General features: G+C 47.4%; 1 protein-coding gene and 2 pseudogenes across 2 annotated transcripts; 2 read left to right on the top strand and 1 right to left on the bottom strand.

Annotated features, from left to right (window-relative positions):
* The first annotated feature begins 1,755 nt into the window (after window positions 1-1,755).
* Window positions 1,756-2,097, top strand: LOC147971376 (uncharacterized). The gene has a single exon (XM_087523944.1). The coding sequence runs from the start codon at window positions 1,756-1,758 to the stop codon at window positions 2,095-2,097; it is 342 nt and encodes a 113-aa protein (XP_087380070.1).
* Window positions 2,098-11,824: 9,727 nt separating this feature from the next.
* Window positions 11,825-12,846, top strand: LOC125555944 (SKP1-like protein 1A; annotated as a pseudogene).
* A 6,867-nt stretch (window positions 12,847-19,713) lies between these two features.
* On the bottom strand, window positions 19,714-22,800 carry LOC125555945 (putative L-type lectin-domain containing receptor kinase S.7 pseudogene; annotated as a pseudogene). Its single transcript, XR_015603305.1, has 2 exons — window positions 20,790-22,800; window positions 19,714-20,100 (listed from the first exon to the last, which is right to left on the bottom strand). The product of XR_015603305.1 is annotated as a putative L-type lectin-domain containing receptor kinase S.7 pseudogene (transcript).
* Between the last annotated feature and the right edge of the window lie 298 nt (window positions 22,801-23,098).

Genomic DNA, 23,098 nt, shown 5'->3' with positions numbered 1-23,098 from the left:
GCACGCCATAGGGGAGTCCAACTAGGATTCCCAATCCTAGTTGGAGTCCCCTTCCTTTCCAAGAGAGGGAGAAAGAGGGAAGGAGGAAGAGGGGAGAAGGAAAGAGGGGACGCCGCCCCCCTCCCTAGTCCAATTCGGACTAGCCAGGGGGGTCACGGCCTCCCTTGTGGCCCTTCTCTCCTTTCCACTTAGGCCCATGAAGGCCCATGAACTTCCTGGGGGAGTCCGGTAACCCCCGGTACTCTGAAATGACCCGAACCATTCCGATGTCCGAATGTAACCTTCCAATATATGAATCTTTACCTCTCAGCCATTTCAGGACTCCTCGTCATGTCCGTGATCTCATCCGGGACTCCGAACAAACTTCGGTTCATCAAATCACATAACTCATAATACAAATCGTCATCGAACGTTAAGCGTGCGGACCCTACGGGTTCGAGAACTATGTAGACATGACCGAGACACGTCTCCAGTCAATAACCAATAGCGGAACCTGGATGCTCATATTGGCTCCTACATATTCTATGAAGATCTTTATCAGTCAAACTGCATAACAACATACGTTGTTCCCTTTGTCATCGGTATGTTACTTGCCTGAGATTCGATCGTCAGTATCATTATACCTAGTTCAATCTCGTTACCAGCAAGTCTCTTTACTCGTTCCGTAATGCATCATCCTGTCACTAACTCTTTAGACACTTTGCTTGCAAGGCTCATAGTGATGTGTATTACCGAGAGGGCCCAGAGATACCTCTCTGATACACGGAGTGACAAATCCTAATCTCGATCTATGCCAACTCAACAAACACCATTGGAGACACCTGTGGAGCATCTTTGTAATCACCTAGTACATTGTGACGTTTGATAGCACACAAGGTGTTCCTCCGGTATTCGGGAGTTGCATAATCTCTTAGTCTGAGGAACATGTATAAGTCATAAAGAAAGCAATAGCAGAAAAACTAAACGATCATTATTCTAAGCTCACAGATGGGTCTTGTCCATCACATCATTCTCTAACGATGTGATCCCGCTCATCAAATGACAACACATGTCTATGGTCAGGAAACTTAACCATCTTTGATTAACGAGCTAGTCTAGTAAAGGCATACTAGGGACACTCTGTTTGTCTATGTATTCACACATGTACTAAGTTTCCGGTTAATACAATTCTAGCATGAATAATAAACATTTATCATGATATAAGGAAATATAAATAACAACTTTATTATTGCCTCTAGGGCATATTTCCTTCATTATCATGGTCGAAGGAACCATTGAGGATATCAAGAACGTCAAGTTCCTCCTTCTCTGCTTCCAGGAGATGTCGGGCCTCAAGATCAATTTCGCGAAGAGTGAGGTCATGGTGATGGGCTATTCTAGCAGTCAGAGCCAGAGTATCGCCAACCGACTTAACTGTCGGCTTGGCACTTTCCCCACGACCTACCTGGGGATCCCCGTTGCTCCCGGCTCTTCGTCGCGGACCTGAGACCCGCAGTGGGAAAATTCCGTCACCGCATTGAGCCCTGGCAGGGTAGATGGTTGTCTAAGGAGGCTCGAACGATCCTCATTAACTCCTCCCTATCCATCCTTCTCATGTTCATCATGAGCTTCTACAGCCTCCCTGAGACGCTCCACCATGAGATCGGCACGGTCCAGGCGAGATTCTTATGGGCAGGCGAGGGGGATGGGCATAAATACCACATGGTGCGGTGGACCAAAATCTGCAAGTCAAAGTAGCTGGGCAGTCTTGGCATCATGTCCTCCAAGTGGATGAACATCGCGCTCCTGACTCGTTGGCTTTGGTGCATCGCCAATGGGGACGGCGGCCTCTGGCTCCACATCATCCGGAATAAATACCTCTATGGCCAGCCCCTTGCTTTCTGCCAGCGGTCCGGAGGCTCTCAGTTTTGGCAGTCCGTCATCCAGCTTATGGCTGTGCTCCGCATAGGGACATCCATCTCGGTTGGTTCTGGCACGGACACCCTATTCTGGTTTGATAGGTGGGCTGGCGACTCCCCCTTCGCGGCCCGCTTCCCGGACCTATTCTCCATTGTAGTGGACCCTCGGGTCTCAGTTGAGGCGGCCCTTATTCACTAAGGGCGTCTCGCGTTCCGGCGCCCCTTTGGTCCCCCGGAGATAGCTGCATGGCATGAACTCTTAGACATTATCGCGCTCAACGAACCAGACCTGACGTCGCCACTCGACAGCATATCTTGGCACCTAGAGGCTTCTGGCCAATTCTCGACGAAGTCCCTCTACCGCACCATTGTCGCCACACCCGTGCCTGCCCCCCGGAGGCGGTCTGGCCGGTCAGACTCCCCCTGAAGATTAGGATCTTCCTGTGGCAATAGATTCGAGGGCATGTCCCCTCAGGCGTGGAGGTGCGAAAGCGCAATGGCCCCGGGGACGGATTGTATCCTCTCCGTGGGACCGAAGTAGATTCCAACCACATCTTCTTCTCGTGTGTCTCTGCCCAGTTTCTCTGGAGTTGCCTGTGCGAGGTGATCGGTGGTAGATGGTGCAATACAAACTTCTCGGACCTCTTCGTGGAGCTCCAGGCCTCGCCCCCAGCGAGTCGCCACATTAGGTGGTTGACCATCGGGGTCCTGGCATGGACGGTCCGCAATAAGCTTGTCATCAGTGTATTCCTCTTCGACGTGCTACTGACAAGGTGTTCAAAATGTGTGGTTTCTTGCAGCTCTGGTGGCCTCTTAGCCGCCCCCAGGATCGGGACGCCATTACCTCCATCATTGCTGATCTCCGTGCGATGGCCCTGTGCTTGACGCCGCTGCTTCCTCCACCACCTCCAGAGCCTGATTCGATTCTTCGTGGCTTGGCCATCCCTTTTTTATTCTCTCTTTTTGTTGGGTTTCGTAGTAATTTCAAAAAATTTCCTACGCACACGCAAGATCATGTGATGCATAGCAACGGGAGGGGAGAGTGTTGTCTACGTACCCAACGCAGACCGACTGCGGAAGCGATGACACGACGTAGAGGAAGTAGTCGTACGTCTTCACGATCCAACCGATCAAGCACCGAAACTACGGCACCTCCGAGTTCGAGCACACGTTCAGCTCTATGACGATCCCCGGACTCCGATCCAGCAAAGTGTCGGGGAAGAGTTCCGTCAGCACGACGGCGTGGTGACGATCTTGATGTACTACAGCAGCAGGACTTCGCCTAAACTCTGCTACAGTATTATCGAGGAATATGGTGGCAGGGGGCACCGCACACGGCTAAGGAATAGATCACGTGGATCAACTTGTGTCTAGAGGTGCCCCCTGCCCCCGTATATAAAGGATCCAAGGGGGAGGGCTGGCCGGCCAAGGAGGAGGGCGCAGGAGAGTCCTACTCCCTCTGGGAGTAGGATTCCCCCCCCCCCAATCCTAGTCCAACTAGGATTCCTCGGAGGGGAAAGAGGGAGAGGGGGGCCGGCCACCTTCTCCTAGTCCTAATAGGACTAGGGGAGGGGGGAGGTGCGCAGCCACCTTGGGCTGCCCCTTTCTCCTTTCCACTAAAGCCCATTAAGGCCCATATGGCTCCCGGGGGGTTCCGGTAACCTCCCGGTACTCCGGTAAAATCCCGATTTCACCCGGAACACTTCCGATATCCAAACATAGGCTTCCAATATATCAATCTTTACGTCTCGACCATTTCGAGACTCCTCGTCATGTCCGTGATCACATCCGGGACTCCGAACAACCTTCGGTACATCAAAATGCATAAACTCATAATATAACTGTCATCGTAACCTTAAGCGTGCGGACCCTATGGGTTCGAGAACAATGTAGACATGACCGAGACACGTCTCCGGTCAATAACCAATAGCAGGACCTGGATGCCCATATTGGCTCCTACATATTCTACGAAGATCTTTATCGGTTAGACCGCATAACAACATACATTGTTCCCTTTGTCATCGGTATGTTACTTGCCCGAGATTCGATCGTCGGTATCCAATACCTAGTTCAATCTCGTTACCGGCAAGTCTCTTTACTCGTTCCGTAATACATCATCTCACAACTAACATATTAGTTGTAATGCTTGCAAGGCTTATGTGATGTGTATTACCGAGAGGGCCCAGAGATACCTCTCCGACAATCGGAGTGACAAAACCTAATCTCGAAATACGCCAACCCAACATGTACCATTGGAGACACCTGTAGTACTCCTTTATAATCACCCAGTTATGTTGTGACGTTTGGTAGTACCCAAAGTGTTCCTCCGGTAAACGGGAGTTGCATAATCTCATAGTTATAGGAACATGTATAAGTCATGAAGAAAGCAATAGCAACATACTAAACGATCGGGTGCTAAGCTAATGGAATGGGTCATGTCAATCAGATCATTCAACTAATGATGTGACCTCGTTAATCAAAACTCATTGTTCATGGTTAGGAAACATAACCATCTTTGATTAACGAGCTAGTCAAGGCATACTAGTGACACTTTGTTTGTCTATGTATTCACACATGTATTATGTTTCTGGTTAATACAATTCTAGCATGAATAATAAACATTTATCATGATTATAAGGAAATAAATAATAACTTTATTATTGCCTCTAGGGCATATTTCCTTCAGTCTCCCACTTGCACTAGAGTCAATAATCTAGATTATACTGTAATGATTCTAACACCCATGGAGCCTTGGTGCTGATCATGTTTTGCTCGTGGAAGAGGCTTAGTCAACGGGTCTGCAACATTCAGATCCGTATGTATCTTGCAAATCTCTATGTCTCCCACCTGGACTATATCCCGGATGGAATTGAAGCGTCTCTTGATGTGTTTGGTTCTTTTGTGAAATCTGGATTCCTTTGTCAAGGCAATTGCACCAGTATTGTCACAAAAGATTTTCATTGGACCCGATGCACTAGGTATGACACCTAGATCGGATATGAACTCCTTCATCCAGACTCCTTCATTTGCTGCTTCCAAAGCAGCTATGTACTCCGCTTCACATGTAGATCCCGCTACGACGCTTTGTTTAGAACTGCACCAACTGACAGCTCCACCGTTTAATGTAAACACGTATCCGGTTTGCGATTTAGAATCGTCCGGATCAGTGTCAAAACTTGCATCAACGTAACCTTTTACGGTGAGCTCTTTGTCACCTCCATATACGAGAAACATATCACTAGTCCTTTTTAGGTATTTCAGGATGTTCTTGACCGCTGTCCAGTGATCCACTCCTGGATTACTTTGGTACCTCCCTGCTAAACTTATAGCAAGGCACACATCAGGTCTGGTACACAGCATTGCATACATGATAGATCCTATGGCTGATGCATAGGGAACATCTTTCATATTCTCTCTATCTTCTGCAGTGGTCGGGCATTGAGTCTTACTCAACTTCACACCTTGTAACACAGGCAAGAACCCTTTCTTTGCTTGATCCATTTTGAACTTCTTCAAAATTTTGTCAAGGTATGTGCTTTGTGAAAGTCCAATTAAGCGTCTTGATCTATCTCTATAGATCTTAATGCCTAATATGTAAGCAGCTTCACCGAGGTCTTTCATTGAAAAACTCTTATTCAAGTATCCCTTTATGCTATCCAGAAATTCTATATCATTTCCAATTAGTAATATGTCATCCACATATAATATCAGAAATGCTACAGAGCTCCCACTCACTTTAATGTAAATACAGGCTTCTCCGAAAGTCTGTATAAAACCAAATGCTTTGATCACACTATCAAAGCGTTTATTCCAGCTCCGAGAGGCTTGCACCAGTCCATAAATGGATCGCTGGAGCTTGCACACTTTGTTAGCTCCCTTTGGATCGACAAAACCTTCCGGTTGCATCATATACAACTCTTCTTCCAGAAATCCATTCAGGAATGCAGTTTTGACATCCATCTGCCAAATTTCATAATCATAAAATGCGGCAATCACTAACATGATTCAGACAGACTTAAGCATCGCTACAGGTGAGAAAGTCTCATCGTAGTCAACCCCTTGAACTTGTCGAAAACCTTTCGCGACAAGTCGAGCTTTGTAGACAGTAACATTACCATCAGCGTCAATCTTTTTCTTAAAGACCCATTTATTCTCAATTGCTTGCCGATCATCGGGCAAGTCAACCAAAGTCCATACTTTGTTCTCATACATGGATCCCATCTCAGATTTCATGGCTTCAAGCCACTTTGCGGAATCTGGGCTCACCATCGCTTCTTCATAGTTCGTAGGTTCATCATGATCTAGTAGCATGACTTCCAGAACAGGATTACCGTACCACTCTGGTGCGGATCTTACTCTGGTTGATCTATGAGGTTCAGCAGTATCTTGATCTGAAGTTTCATGATCATTATCATTAGCTTCCTCACTAACTGGTGTAGGTGTCACTGAAACAGTTTTCTGTGATGTACTACTTTCCAGTAAGGGAGCAGGTATAGTTACCTCGTCAAGTTCTACTTTCCTCCCACTCACTTCTTTCGAGAAACTCCTTCTCTAGAAAGGATCCATTCTTAGCAACGAATGTCTTGCCTTCGGATCTGTGATAGAAGGTGTACCCAACAGTCTCCTTTGGGTATCCTATGAAGACACATTTCTCCGATTTGGGTTCGAGCTTATCAGGTTGAAGCTTTTTCACATAAGCATCGCAGCCCCAAACTTTAAGAAACGACAACTTTGGTTTCTTGCCAAACCACAGTTCATAAGGCGTCGTCTCAACGGATTTTGATGGTGCCCTATTTAACGTGAATGCGGCCGTCTCTAAAGCATAACCCCAAAATGATAGCGGTAAATCAGTAAGAGACATCATAGATCGCACCATATCTAGTAAAGTACGATTACGACGTTCGGACACACCATTACGCTGTGGTGTTCCGGGTGGCGTGAGTTGCGAAACTATTCCACAGTTTTTCAAATGTACACCAAACTCGTAACTCAAATATTCTCCTCCACGATCAGATCGTAGAAACTTTATTTTCTTGTTACGATGATTTTCAACTTCACTCTAAAATTCTTTGAACTTTTCAAATGTTTCAGATTTATGTTTCATTAAGTAGATATACCCATATATGCTTAAATCATCTGTGAAGGTGAGAAAATAACGATATCCGCCACGAGCCTCAATATTCATCGGACCACATACATCGGTATGTATGATTTCCAACAAATCTGTTGCTCTCTCCATAGTACCGGAGAACGGTGTTTTAGTCATCTTGCCCATGAGGCACGGTTCGCAAGTACCAAGTGATTCATAATCAAGTGGTTCCAAAAGTCCATCAGTATGGAGTTTCTTCATGCGCTTTACACCGATATGACCTAAACGACAATGCCACAAATAAGTTGCACTTTCATTATCAACTCTGCATCTTTTGGCTTCAACATTATGAATATGTGTATTACTACTATTGAGATTCAATAAGAATAGACCACTCTTCAAGGGTGCATGACCATAAAAGATATTACTCATATAAATAGAACAACCATTATTCTCTGATTTAAATGAATAACCGTCTCGCATTAAACAAGATCCAGATATAATGTTCATGCTCAATGCTGGCACCAAATAACAATTATTTAGGTCTAATATTAATCCCGAAGGTAGATGTAGAGGTAGCGTGCCGACCGCGATCACATCGACTTTGGAACCGTTTCCCACGCGCATCGTCACCTCGTCCTTTGCCAGTGCCCGCTTATTCCGTAGTCCCTGTTTCGAGTTGCAAATATTAGCAACAGAACCAGTATCAAATACCCAGGTGCTACTGCGAGCTCTAGTAAGGTACACATCAATAACATGTATATCACATATACCTTTGTTCACCTTGCCATCCTTCTTATCCGCCAAATACTTGGGGCAGTTCCGCTTCCAGTGACCAGTCTGCTTGCAGTAGAAGCACTCAGTTTCAGGCTTAGGTCCAGACTTGGGTTTCTTCTCTTGAGCAGCAACTTGCTTGCCGTTCTTTTTGAAGTTCCCCTTCTTCTTCCCTTTGCCCTTTTTCTTGAAACTAGTGGTCTTGTTAACCATCAACACTTGATGCTCCTTCTTGATTTCTACCTCCACAGCTTTCAGCATTGCGAAGAGCTCGGGAATAGTCTTGTTCATCCCTTGCATATTATAGTTCATCACGAAGCTTTTGTAGCTTGGTGGCAGTGATTGGAGAATTCTGTCAATGACGCAATCATCCGGAAGATTAACTCCCAATTGAATCAAGTGATTATTATACCCAGACATTTTGAGTATATGCTCACTGACAGAACTGTTCTCCTCCATCTTGCAGCTATAGAACTTATTGGAGACTTCATATCTCTCAATCCGGGCATTTGCTTGAAATATTAACTTCAACTCCTGGAACATCTCATATGCTCCATGACGTTCAAAACGTCGTTGAAGTCCCGATTCTAAGCCGTAAAGCATGGCACACTGAACTATCGAGTAGTCATCAGCTTTTCTCTGCCAGACGTTCATAACATCTGGTGTTGCTCCAGCAGCAGGCCTGGCACCCAGCGGTGCTTCCAGGACGTAATTCTTCTGAGCAGCAATGAGGATAATCCTCAAGTTACGGACCCAGTCCGTGTAATTGCTACCATCATCTTTCAACTTTGCTTTCTCAAGGAACGCATTAAAATTCAACGGAACAACAGCACGAGCCATCTATCTACAATCAACATAAACAAGCAAGATACTATCAGGTACTAAGTTCATGATAAGTTTAAGTTCAATTAATCAAATTACTTAAGAACTCCCACTTAGATAGACATCCCTCTAATCTTCTAAGTGATTACGTGATCCAAATCAACTAAACCATAACCGATCATCACGTGAGATGGAGTAGTTTTCAATGGTGAACATCGTTTATGTTGATCATATCTGCTATATGATTCACGCTCGACCTTTCGGTCTCCGTGTTCCGAGGCCATATCTGCATATGCTAGGCTCGTCAAGTTTAACCTGAGTATTCTGCGTGTGCAAAACTGGCTTGCACCCGTTGTAGATGGACGTAGAGCTTATCACACCCGATCATCACGTGGTGTCTGGGCACGACAAACTTTGGCAACGGTGCATACTCAGGGAGAACACTTCTTGATAATTCAGTGAGAGGTCATCTTATAATGCTACCGTCAATCAAAGCAAGATAAGATGCATAAAAAGATAAACATCACATGCAATCAATATAAGTGATATGATATGGCCATCATCATCTTGTGCTTGTGATCTCCATCTCCGAAGCACCGTCATGATCACCATCGTCACCGGAGCGACACCTTGATCTCCATCGTAGCATCGTTGTCGTCTCGCCAATCTTATGCTTCCACGACTATCACTACTGCTTAGTAATAAAGTAAAGCATTACATCGCGATTGCATTGCATACAATAAAGCGACAACCATATGGCTCCTGCCAGTTGCCGATAACTCGGTTTACAAAACATGATCATCTCATACAATAAAATTCAGCATCATGCTTTGACATATCACATCACAACATGCCCTGCAAAAACAAGTTAGATGTCCTCTACTTTGTTGTTGCAAGTTTTACGTGGCTGCTACGGGCTTAAGCAAGAACCAATCTCACCTACGCATCAAAACCACAACGATAGTTTGTCAAATAGACTCCGTTTTAACCTTCGCAAGGACCGGGCGTAGCCATACTTGGTTCAACTAAAGTTGGAGAGACAGTCGCCCGCAAGCCATCTATGTGCAAAGCACGTCGAGGGAACCGGTCTCGCGTAAGCGTACGCGTAAGGTTGGTCCGGGTCGTCTCGTCCAACAATACCGCCGAACCAAAGTATGACATGCTGGTAGGCAGTATGACTTGTATCGTCCACAACTCACTTGTGTTCTACTCGTGCATATAACATCAACATAAATAACCTAGGCTCGGATGCCACTGTTGGGTTTCGTAGTAATTTCAAAAAATTCCTACGCACACGCAAGATCATGTGATGCATAGCAACGGGAGGGGAGAGTGTTGTCTACGTACCCAACGCAGACCGACTGCGGAAGCGATGACACGACGTAGAGGAAGTAGTCGTACGTCTTCACGATCCAACCGATCAAGCACCGAAACTACGGCACCTCCGAGTTCGAGCACACGTTAGGCTCGATAACGATCCCCGGACTCCGATCCAGCAAAGTGTCGGGGAAGAGTTCCGTCAGCACGACGGCGTGGTGACGATCTTGATGTACTACAGCAGCAGGGCTTCGCCTAAACTCCGCTACAGTATTATCGAGGAATATGGTGGCAGGGGGCACCGCACACGGCTAAGGAATAGATCACGTGGATCAACTTGTGTCTAGAGGTGCCCCCTGCCCCCGTATATAAAGGATCCAAGGGGGAGGGCTGGCCGGCCAAGGAGGAGGGCGCAGGAGAGTCCTACTCCCTCTGGGAGTAGGATTCCCCCCCAATCCTAGTCCAACTAGGATTCCTCGGAGGGGAAAGAGGGAGAGGGGGGCCGGCCACCTTCCCCTAGTCCTAATAGGACTAGGGGAGGGGGAGGTGCGCAGCCACCTTGGGCTGCCCCTTTCTCCTTTCCACTAAAACCCATTAAGGCCCATATGGCTCCCGGGGGGTTCCGGTAACCTCCCGGTACTCCGGTAAAATCCCGATTTCACCCGGAACACTTCCGATATCCAAACATAGGCTTCCAATATATCAATCTTTACGTCTCGACCATTTCGAGACTCCTCGTCATGTCCGTGATCACATCCGGGACTCCGAACAACCTTCGGTACATCAAAATGCATAAACTCATAATATAACTGTCATCGTAACCTTAAGCGTGCGGACCCTACGGGTTCGAGAACAATGTAGACATGACCGAGACACGTCTCCGGTCAATAACCAATAGCGGGACCTGGATGCCCATATTGGCTCCTACATATTCTACGAAGATCTTTATCGGTCAGACCGCATAACAACATACGTTGTTCCCTTTGTCATCGGTATGTTACTTGCCCGAGATTCGATCGTCGGTATCCAATACCTAGTTCAATCTCGTTACCGGCAAGTCTCTTTACTCGTTCTGTAATACATCATCTCACAACTAACATATTAGTTGTAATGCTTGCAAGGCTTATGTGATGTGTATTACCGAGAGGGCCCAGAGATACCTCTCCGACAATCAGAGTGACAAAATCTAATCTCGAAATACGCCAACCCAACATGTACCATTGGAGACACCTGTAGTACTCTTTTATAATCACCCAGTTATGTTGTGACGTTTGGTAGTACCCAAAGTGTTCCTCCGGTAAACGGGAGTTGCATAATCTCATAGTTATAGGAACATGTATAAGTCATGAAGAAAGCAATAGCAACATACTAAACGATAGGGTGCTAAGCTAATGGAATGGGTCATGTCAATCAGATCATTCAACTAATGATGTGACCTCGTTAATCAAATAACAACTCATTGTTCATGGTTAGGAAACATAACCATCTTTGATTAACGAGCTAGTCAAGTAGAGGCATACTAGTGACACTTTGTTTGTCTATGTATTCACACATGTATTATGTTTCCGGTTAATACAATTCTAGCATGAATAATAAACATTTATCATGATTATAAGGAAATAAATAATAACTTTATTATTGCCTCTAGGGCATATTTCCTTCACTTTTAGGGCTTGTTGAGCTGTGCCCTCAGCGTAACCCTTTTTTATATTATTTGTCGTGAGACCTGGGTATGGTGTGCGTGTTCTGTTGTGATACTTTGTGGCTTTGATGGTTTGCTTTATTTATAAAGCAGGACGAAAGTCTTTTTGGTATGAGCACGTACTTCTACCAAAGAGCGAAAACAGAGACACCAGTGAAGGGAGGAGCGAGCACTCGCCGATGAGATGTCCGGCCTCTTCTCCTTCTTGTGTGATCCGTGGCAATGGCCGCCGGTTGCCGCTTCGACTGGTCACCACGTCGCTGGAAGAGGCGCGCGTAGCAGTTGCCGCTTTGACCGGTCACCGCACCGCTGGAAGAGGCGCGCGTGGTGATCACCACGCCCTGGACGCGGCCACTGCGCCGCAGGACACGCCTCCGGTGGCGCTCACCACGCTCCTGGTGACGGCCTTGGCGCCGCTGAATTTTTTTGAATTTACTCTATGGTGTAGGGGTATCCGGGAGCTGAAATACCGTTCTCAATGTTTGAAAGGCATTACATACTCTTGACTGATTCCGTGAGATCGATCATTGTCGCGTCCGAGAAGAGATCCGATCCATCTGGAAACCTGAGTAGTACATCGTGTCGGTCTCTTGTTGCCTTGTCTGGCCCTTTACATACGGGAGCACCCAGGTGGCCTGAACCAAATCGATCCAAGCTTACGATCAAGATCAAGAGTCGACGAGATCCAAGCAAGAAGGAACCATGGCTTCGACGGCGGCGGACGCAGGCAGCAACGGCGAGGTGGTTGCCGTGGGCGACAAGAGCAACAAGATGTTCACGCTGATCAGCTCCGACGGCGAGAGCTTCGAGGTCACGGAGGAGGTGGGCAAGATGTCGCAGACCATCAAACACATGATCGAGGACGGCTGCGCCGACAACGGGATCCCCCTCCCCAACGTCCCCGCCAAGACCCTCAGCAAGGTCATCGAGTACTGCAACAAGCACGTCGTCGCTGCCGCTGCCGACGACGACAACAACAACGCCAGCGCCGGCGCGAAGGAGGACCTGAAGAGCTTCGACGCCAAGTTCATCGCCGTGGACCAGGCGACGCTGTTCGACCCATCCTCGCCGCCAACTACCTGGACGTCAAGGGGCTCCTGGACCTGAGTTGCCAGACGGCGGCTGACATGGTCAAGGGCCAGCCGGTCGAGGGCATACGCAAGATGTTCAACCTCGAGAACGACTTCACGCCGGAGGAAGAGGCGGAGATCAGAAGGGAGAACCCCTGGGCGTTTGATCTTTGAAGCTGTATAAGATTTCGTAGGTTTTCTTGCTTATGAATTAGTAATGGATGATTAGGCTGGTTTGTTTACTTGGTGGTTTGGAGCGGTGAAAAACTATACTCCTATCTACTAATAGTGTACTCCTTACTATATTTATTAAACTAGTGTACTATCTCTGTTTTACCCTAAAATCTAAAAAGTGCACGAGCACTATTTAAAAAGAACGGGCGGCCGGCTTCTAGCCGTTCTTCTTTTGGTTGCATTGACTAAAACATGCACTTCTACATGATATCGAAGCCAAGAGATATTGAGTTCAAGACCCGGCTGACGCAATTAAATTGCAGTCCACTTTCGGTCTATATTTAGACCTGAGAGAGCCACACGTAAGGGGGGAAGTGTTGACATATAATGTGTTGCCTAGTCTCTTTTATAAGATCGGTCTTTTGGTTGCATTAGTTAGAGCGGTGAGGTGTGATTCCGACAGACAAGGTTTGGATCGGCGGCGGAGTGGCGAGGAGGGGAGGTCTTCCGACCATGTGGCAGCTGGCCAAGTGCGCATCCATAGTTTAGAAGTGCATGCGAGGAAGGGAACGGGCTTTTACTTTTGGCCGGCCGCTCGCGAGCGCTAGTCAGTCACCGACCGGCGGCTAGACGCGCCCTAGTATAAAAGGACTACCGCTTCCATCACTAAAATTGCCTCGTAGTTGTCAATAATTACGCCTCATGACATGGGTAAGTGAAGAAAATGATTCGTTTTTATTTCAAAATCGCCGCTAGATTCTGTTATTATATAATGATACACTCCAGTAACACGAGCACATAAGCAGCGCGATGGATGAGGCAGCAGTCCTCCACACGGGAGATCAGGTTTTGATCCCTGGTTCTGACTCCCTTTTCTCCCCTTTTTCCCTTCTAGCATGTGGTAATGTGCGCGACATGGCGCCCCTGTTTTCTATTTCAATTTTTGCTTTTTATTTACTTTCTAATTTTTTTTGTTTTTTCTTCTCTAATTTAATCCAGGAATTCCAAAAGAACTAAATTACAAAAAGTTTTGAGTTTTCTAAAAAATATTGAGAAATCATAATTGTTTGTGAATTCAAAAACATTCAAAAATCATAAAATGTTCATGATTTCAACAAATTGTTCATATATTATAAACAAATTCACAATTCCAAATAAATGTTCATGATATATAAAAATGTTCATGATTTAAAAAATGATCCAATATTCAAAAAATATTCGGGAATTTGAACAATTTTTTATAGAAAATGTTCATAAAAATTAAAACAAATCCATAAAATAATGAACAAAACAAATTGTCGCTTACGTTGAGGTTTTATTAGGGAATCTGTGGAGGTTGTTTTATGATTTTATTTAGTCCCTCAAGTCGGGTAAAAAGAGGTTTCATGTTTTATACAACGTTGAGCCCCCAAAAAATTGGCACAACTTCCTATAGGTTAGTTTTTGTAAACTACTTCTTCCGTTCCGAATTACTTGTCTTAGATTTGTCTAGATACAGAGGTATCTAGCACTAAAATGAGTCTAGATACATCCGTATCTAGACAAATTCAAGACAAGTAATTCGGAACGGAGGGAGTATATGAAAATGACTAAATGTCTATTTCGCCTCCATATACATCTATGTTAACTCTGGTACCACAGTACTGGTTGCGGTAAACACCGCTATGCTAGGTTAAGGCGAGATACATCATTCATCAGTCTAGCTCAAGCAGGGTTCATCAATGCAATTTGCTCAGCCAAAACATATTTCATTGTGGCGCCTTAGGAAATCAAGTCGTGATGAGACCAACACATTTTTAGTTTTTGAAATGAATTTATAAACCCTTATATCATCATGAGATCACTCAGACATACTTTGTGAAATGACATTTTAAAAGTCCTTACCTCACCCTTGCATTTGGTTCAGACCTTTTTAAATCTACCGCAGCTGCATAATCTGATAGTTTTTCTCCCATTGCAACGACAGGCATATTTGCTAGTAATATCAACGTAAAAAATGCTCTTATACTATGGGGCGGAGGAAGTAGAATATAAGATGCATCAATTTTCGTAAAAGTCAAATATAAGTATTTTTGATCAAGATTATAGAATAAAATATGAATATCTACAATATAAAATTAATAAAATTCAATTTTTCATGACAAGTCTAATGATACTGATTGGATATAGTATCTATGAGATATTCAAGGCGGAATTAATACTTGCTTTTTTATTTGTTTGGGTAACATTATCCCGTCGCTTTTTGAAGCAAATAGTGTAGTTAAGAAATCATTTTCACACCAGACAATCGGCGACAAACAATTAACTCTTTTTTTGCGGGTGACAAACAAATAACTAGCTCAATATGTGTGTGTCAATCACACACCTTTGTTAAAACATGCGCCCCACGAAGATTATTTTTTTTGTGGGTAACCCCCACGAAGATATTGCATAAATGTTTATCCAAACCAACGTATAAGTGGGTGTGCTGGTGGTGTGTGTTTCATTACCCTATAGGTTGACGGCAGGGTCAGCGTTGGTGTAGGAAAATAATAAGCAACCCTTTTTTTTAAGTTGAAGCAAAACTTAAGGTACACTACATGTGTTTATCAATAGGTGTATCCTAATTTTAAATTTCTATCCATCCTCTACTTGATTTTTTTTCATAATTTGTTAAAACTTACTAAGATGATTTTCGTTAAGTTCCAAAATTTGGATTGCATACGTAGCGGTTCTGAAAATCCACTCTATGAGATATTGCCACCATCTCATGGCATGCATCTCCACCGCACGTTTGTGCGCCTTTTAAGCGTATAATTTTCTGCAATGCAATGCAGAATACTTTTTTTTGAACAATCACAGAGGGGGAGAGGATCCCCACCTGAATGCACTGCTCAAGGTGCCATCGTGGCAAGTTGTTACAGAGATGCGCTAGAGCGTGAGGCAAGGTAATGCCGCCAAGACACAGCAGCAGCCTTCTGAGCATGTGTTAGAATTGTGTCGAATATTATTGTATAAGGTAGGTTACAGTTGGACTTGGTTTTGGACTGTGTGTAGACAGGGTAGGAGTTGTGTCCTAATAGGACACCTGTATCCTAGGCCTCTCATATATATCGGGGGTAGACACACGATATAACCTATGCCAACATAATAGCACGGGCACGCGGGGGGAGCCGGCGGCGTGTGCCGGCGCCCGAGCGGCCGGGGTGCGGTATTGTGACGGTGTCATGGGGAGGAGCGCCCGTAGTCATGCCCCGGGGATGTAGCCATATCGGTGAACCTCGTTAACAAATCTTGGTGTCGTGCCTCGTGTGATTGCTTGGTCCTCGGTAGATCGACGGAACGCCTCGGATTTATTCTAACAAGTGGTATCATGAGCAAGGTTCGAAGAGACCGTGGAAGTTGATCTAGAGGATCTGCCGCAGAGATCGGAAGTTGATCGGCGTGTGGCCGAGAGATTGAAAGTTGCGGCCACGGTGGATAGCAACTGGTTTGATCGGATCGGTGACATGATCAACCAATCTGCGTGGATTGGCAGCAAGGCAATCGGAGAAGCACGTAGATGCGTCAGCATGGAACTCGTAGGATTTCGATCGGACTGGAGGCTCGGGCGGCGTGTACTACATGGGAACGGCGTCTCGTGAGCGATCGTGGCCGAGTTCTCGGCGAGATCGTATCGAGAGAGCAGCAGCGTGCAGATGACTAGGACAGGCGGCCCGGTCCGAGGCGCAGTGCTAGGCAGGCCCAAGGCCGTGGTGTGCCACGTTCCAGGAGCTGGTCTCCAGCGCGACGTGCACGTTGGCATAGCAGCTGGGCGCTGGCAGCAGCCGAGGCGCGCGGGCAAAGGCCCATGTCAGGGTGGAACGCAGCTGGAGCTTGGAGCGCTAGCGATCGAGGCGCAGGCTAGGTGAGCTACCGTGCGTGGAATATGCATGCGTGGGCATGGCTGATGCTGGAAGTGCAAAGGCACGAGAGATTTGTTAAGGAAAAAGATCGATTCCCTGGAGAGGTGTTGCGGTGTATTGGTACAGGATTCGTTTGGTACCATGTTGATCTCAAGTGTGGAGAAGAATAGAACTAGAAAATTAGTCAAAGAAGTTGTGTTACGGGTGTGGAGCTGAGCTAGTTAATTGTTGAGTGGTTCCTACACGTGCACGGAGACTACAGGGACTGTTTTTGAGGCTCTTTTCTTGTATGCTAAGGAGATGATGTCATGGCAGCAGCATTGTTGTTCGGTACAACAATCAAATGGGAGTCGAGGATGGCGACGTGCGTATAAGTCTTGGAGGAGTCTGAAGCACGCCGTGACAGGATCATGCAAACACAGGGCGTCAAGGCAATGCACCAATGTGCGGGCGGACACGATGCAGGGTGGAGCATGGTTGCAGTCGGATAATTTCGGCTGGGTCGGACTGGACTGTCTGATGGACCGACATGGATGTTGGTCAAAGCAGAAGACGGCGGTGATTTCAGCGACGACGACATAGGAGCGTGATGCTGATGGTGGCCGACTTCTGGGGCGTGGAAACACGTGGTGCAGGCCTGAGGGCTTGTGCGGCTTCGACGGACTATGGCGCAGGGTTAATTCAAGGTTGTGTACACATGCGAGCTTGAAGACGACAGGGCGTGGGGTAGCATGGCGCAGCTACATGGAGTCATGTTGAAGGTGGAGCTGAGGTTTGGTGGAAGACTTCACTCTGTGCTGATGGAGGGGCTACGGCGTAAGTCGACAGAGAGTCGAAGCCTATTTCAGTGGGATAGCGAGAGACACGTGGATTGGACTGGGTACCAGTGGTCTGATGGAGACGTGATACTCGGCATCGGTCGATGATGATCGGTGGTTCTCTGCAGTGGGGGTTGAGGCAGTGGGGGCTAGCTACCCGGGAGACTCGACCAGGACAGCAGAGGCTCGACGCGGTAATAGCAGCGAGGTGTGCGGTAAGCACGGGACATAGCGACAGACCAAGGCACTAATGGTGAGACATGTGGTCGGACAAAGTGTGCAGGGGTGCTGAAGCAGTGTTGACGAGTACCAGATTCAAGTTGGTGACTGGGTCTATCGGTGCTAGTTGATGGACAGGAGTTGACCATGGAGAATCTGAGAAAGTGATAGAGAGTCTGGAATTGTCAAAAGCTGAGAGAGTACATGGCCGTATATTCTGTGGTGTTCAGTGCACATGGCAAAGTGCGGATGACAAATATAGAAGAAGGCGGAGTGCTATAGCGGTGGGACATGTCAGAGACTATCCGGAAGAAGGGTGAGACAACTGCGAATTTGACTCAGGGTGACACAAGGTGACGGTGAAATTCCTTCAAGTTTCAGACAAGCAGTCAAGAAAGAGCGGTGACGTTGAGTTCGGGTAACTCTTATATTTGACGTCCAATATGTGAGTTGTTCATTTTCATGCAGACAGTGGTCGGTGTGTGATGGTGTTGAACGGATTCTCCGGAAGTTGGGAGCACAAAGTAGAGTAACGAGGAACTTAATTTTTGCTCGAGTATTGACTGTGATGAAGACGAGAAGGGACTACAGTTGCAGGTGGAGTCACATGGAGTCTGGGAGTAGCAGCGGTGCTCATGGCGTATCTCAAGTCCAATGTACATGGAGGTTTGACGCATGGATGAATCCAAGGTGGTGGAGAATATTCGCCAAGGTGGAGTTTGTTAGAATTGTGTCGAATATTATTGTACAAGGTAGGTTACAGTTGGATTTGGTTTTGGACTGTGTGTAGACAGGGTAGGAGTTGTGTCCTAATAGGACACCTGTATCCTAGGCCTCTCATATATATCGGGGGTAGACACACGATGTAACCTATGCCAACATAATAGCACGGGCACGCGGGGGGAGCCGGCGGCGTGTGCCGGCGCCCGAGCGGCCGGGGTGCGGTATTGTGACGGTGTCATGGGGAGGAGCGCCCGTAGTCATGCCCCGGGAATGTAGCCATATCGGTGAACCTCGTTAACAAATCTTGGTGTCGTGCCTCGTGTGATTGCTTGGTCCTCGGTAGATCGACGGAACGCCTCGGATTTATTCTAACAGCATGCTTAGTAAATCTAAAACACCACTAAAGAGTGAAATCTGCTACAATGTTTCTGACAGTGAGGGAGGGGGATGGAGATCATTCCAGAAAGTGGCGGCGTTCCACGAGTCCGCAGCTTCCAAAGAATGGTGATGGCGACATCCGGCCAAATATTCGCATCAAGACCGGAGGGGGTCTTGACATCCCAAATGTCAAAGATAGTGGAGGCGGCTGAAGGCCGAGCAGGAGCCGAACTTGGGCAGCGGCAGGACAGGTGAGGAAGATGTGGGAGGATGTTTTTGTTGTAGAGGTTGGCCTTGGAGTTCAAACGGTCCTGGCATTGGGGCAGACGGTCGAGTTAAGGATGTTTTTGTTGTAGAGGTTGGTCTTGGAGTTCAACCTGTCCTTGAGAAGTAGCCATCCCAAGATCCTGAGCTTGATGGGGGCGTTGGTGTTCCAGATGGTGATGGAGTGCTGATCGAGGTCCTCCTCATGGTCATGGGTGAGGTCATACGCATGTTTGGTGGAGAAGCCAACGCCCCTAGATTTGATAGATGACCCAGGCCAAACCCACAATTTTGAATGATAAACATAGGAATCTTAGATCTGTCCTACAGAACATGACCAACGTCATAACTTTATGCGAACAAAACTGTCAGCTAAAACTTCATTCACCTATCATCAAATGCATGTTTCTTCCGTAAAGAAAAAAAGAATCATCAAATGCATATTCCAATTTAGTGACAAAGCAAAAGAGAGAAAAAAAGAGACATGTTTAACAGGTATACAGGTCATGCACTCAAGTGGAACCCTGACAATATCAGGATAAGGATAAAAACAAGGAATTCACAGCAAGCCAGCAAGTACGTGGTATAAGCGTCTTTTTAACCCATATAAGACGTAGCAAGTTTGGGAGGAAATCTGTAGCATTTGCCCCCTTTGTACAGAGCTGCAACTTTACAACGTTGTCAAGAGATGAGGGAGAAACACATGTTCGACGGCCTGTCTTACAAACATGTAGAGGGAAAAATCCTGGATGGTGCTACAAACATGCCAAGTAATCAGTGTATTTTCCACCGAGTTCAACACGGCCTCTGGAATTCATGAGTTCTCCATGAAAGAATTCGACACGAACTCACCGAGCCGTAACCATATTTCCTTCTGCAGTGGGATAGTGTCAACATCTACAAACTTCACAAACTATCACCAAAACTTCAGAGTTCGCCAACATGATTAGTCTTCGCGGCAGCTTTACCTGCACATCAGAAGTTCACGAATCAAGAATGGAAAATCTGATAATACAAGCATGGAAAATCACAGTAGAGCAGTTTGTTCATCTTGTACAATCTTGGGCTCCTGCATGTTATAATATAAAAAGCAGTAGCTCAATTTGGCACACTCTTTTCATTAGATAATGCTGCAAGCAAGGCAAAGATCAAAGCACTAGCGTGTGCTTCAGCTACCGCTCTGCTGTAGTGAGGCGGTGTTGGTGCAAATTACAATTGATTTCTATCAGCAGGTAGCAGTTCTGGTGCCAACACACATATGAGAAGCTGGATCTGTTCCTTCAACCTCAGGGACACTTAGGCTGAATCCCTCCGCTCCATAACTCCTCCACGGAGCGGAGTGGCATTCAGTAGAAATTTGGGGAGCGGCCAATACGTAGCTCCGCGCGCTCCGCTCCCTGATGAAGGAGCGGGCGATTGCCGAACACAGCCTTAGTCTCATAAATCATCCACAATACTAACTGACAAACTAAACATGCTGAAGTGCTGAGCTAATGCTAGCGTCATTCAAATTCAATAGACTACATGGACTAGTTGTTCGCATAATTTGGACTAGAACATAATTGAGCAGCAATATCATAGATTAAACAGAATGCACAAAGTAAAAGTATATGGATCACATATGAAAGCCATTATATACCTGCAAAAAACTTCTTACCTAGTTTATATCGATTTTCAGCTCAAAGAGATCACTTGAAACTGTACTCTGATTGCACTCAGAAACTATCCCCTCAAGATCCATAGGTGCATTTGAAACGAAAACAAGCAGCGGCTTCTTTTTCGGAACAGGCAGTGGCTCACTCTTGCCCTCCAGTATGCCTAGAACATTCCTCATGACAGGTCTCTCTTCTGAAAAGGGATTCACACAGCTCAAACCTAGAAGAAGCAGCCTCGTCATTTGCTCTGTGTCATACTCCCCATTCAGGCTCATATCAACAGCATCTAAAAGTCTGCCCTTAGAGTGCAAATTCCAAACCCAATCAACAACATTCAGCATGTTCATGCTGCCAGGAGCTTCTCGGTCTATTGGCCGCCTTCGTGTGCAGATCTCCAGCAGTACAACCCCATAGCTGTAGACATCGCTCTTTTCTGTGGCTCTTCCCATCTGGAGGTACTCAGGGGCAAGGTAGCCAACAGTCCCTGCTGCTAAGGTTGACCGAGGGCTGGTACTAGGATCCTTCAACCTTGCAAGCCCAAAATCCCCCAACTTGGGATTGAAATGCGAATCCAGAAGTATGTTACTGCACTTGATATCCCTGTGGATCACCTGCTTGTCATGTTCTTCATGTAGGTATGCAACCGCAGAGGCAATGCCGACTGCCACATTGTAGCGCCGAGCCCAGTTGAGAGTGGGATAACGGTGGACACCTGAGCAAGAGTGGAGAGCCATGTCCAGGCTGCCATTTGACATGAACTCGTACACAAGCAGCAGCTCGTCCTTCTCCGCGCACCACCCTCGCAGCTGAACCAGATTAGGGTGCTTCAGGTCAGCGATTATGGTAAGCTCGGCGGTGAACTCGTTGTGGCTCTCCGTGGATTGCTTGGAGCGCTTGACCGCATATGTGACCCCAGAGCGCGGGCACACCGCCTTGTATACAGTACCGAAACCACCACTGCCAACCACTAGGGAAGGATCAAATCCCTTGGTCGCCGAGAAGAGATCTTGGTACATGAACTGCCTTGGATGGCCCGCTGCTTTTGCTCTGACGCCGCCGTTGAACCCTCCAGGACGAGACCTCCACTTCTTCATAGACAATATCACAAACACCATGACTGCACCGAGAAACACGATGGGCAAAGGAATGCCGAGCCCCATTGCAAGCCTTCTGCGGTGCCCATCCTTACGGCTGGCGACAGCGACATCCCCCGACGCGGGGGCCCTGCGGACGCTGTCGGACACGCTGTGCGAGGGTCTGGACGCGAGGTCGACGGCGCGCAGCCCGTTCGTCTGGAAGCTCCAGCTGTGGATGACGAAGCCGCCATCGGTGCTCCCGTTGTCGGACGAGCATGAGACCTGGAAGCCGACGAACATGAACTCCGCGAAGCGGGCCGCGAGGGCCGTGGCGTTGGATACCACCAGCGCGGGCGTCGGCGGCCGCAGACTCGCGTGGCTAAGGAACACCTCCAGGCGAGGCCGGAGCGCGTCGTAGATGATCCACGAACCGACCTCGTTGCCGTTCCGCAGGTCCACCGCCCCGGTGGAGTTCCCGCCGACGTGCTTGCCAGCGGAGGACGTGTGCACGCGATTCTTCGACGCGTCGAACGACACCTCGAGCGGGAGAGACCTGTTCCCGCCCGTGCCCTCGGCGGCGGCGACCGGGTCGGGGAGGAGCACGAAGGAGAGGCGGGAGGCGGGGCGCGCGGAGGCCGGGGAGGCGAAGAGGAAGGAGGTGGAGAAGGAGGTGTTAGGGGGAAACGGGAGAGGGAGCGGGAAGAGGGCGTGGGAGGAGGGCGGCGGGAGGGACACGGAGGCGGAGCGGAGCGAGGCCCCGCCGAGGAGGGTGAGGTTTCGGAGGGAGAAGGACGGGAAGGAGAAGGCGACGGTGGTCGCCGCGTCGGCGGTGGGCGGTGGCTGGACGGGGAGGAGGAAGAAGACGACGGCGAGGAGGTAGAAGGGAGGAGGTCTTGGAGCCATGGCGTCTGGCGTGCCGGTGGCCGGTGGCCGGTGACGAGGTCAATGCGGGGTGGAAAAGGGAAAGCGGGGCCTTATATAGGGGAGAGTGTGGGGTCAATCTGTCAGAGACAGTGAGAGCGCGCAACGCGAAAGATGACGGAGAGAGACGGTTGCCGATGGGTTTGCTTGCTTTTCCATTATTTTATTTTCTGTTTTTCACGATGAATGATTGAATGCCGTTCCCAAAATTTGATGTTTACGCATTCAAAATAAATAAAAAATTGAACCTTCAAAATAAAAAAAGATGTCTAGGAATGAATTCTAGAAAATAAGAAAAAGAAGCGAGTTACTGA

Source organism: Triticum urartu, chromosome 5A (genome assembly GCF_056163025.1).
Source record: "Triticum urartu cultivar PI428250 chromosome 5A, HENAU_Tu73, whole genome shotgun sequence".
Taxonomy (NCBI): domain Eukaryota; kingdom Viridiplantae; phylum Streptophyta; class Magnoliopsida; order Poales; family Poaceae; genus Triticum; species Triticum urartu.
The sequence above is the reverse complement of the archived record's forward strand: the minus strand, read 5'-3'. Positions and strand labels throughout refer to the sequence as shown.

What these genes read in the sequence shown, in the direction of transcription:
- LOC147971376 (XM_087523944.1), top strand. Translation starts at nt 1,756, where the DNA reads ATGTCCTCCAAGTGGATGAACATCGCGCTCCTGACTCGTTGGCTTTGG.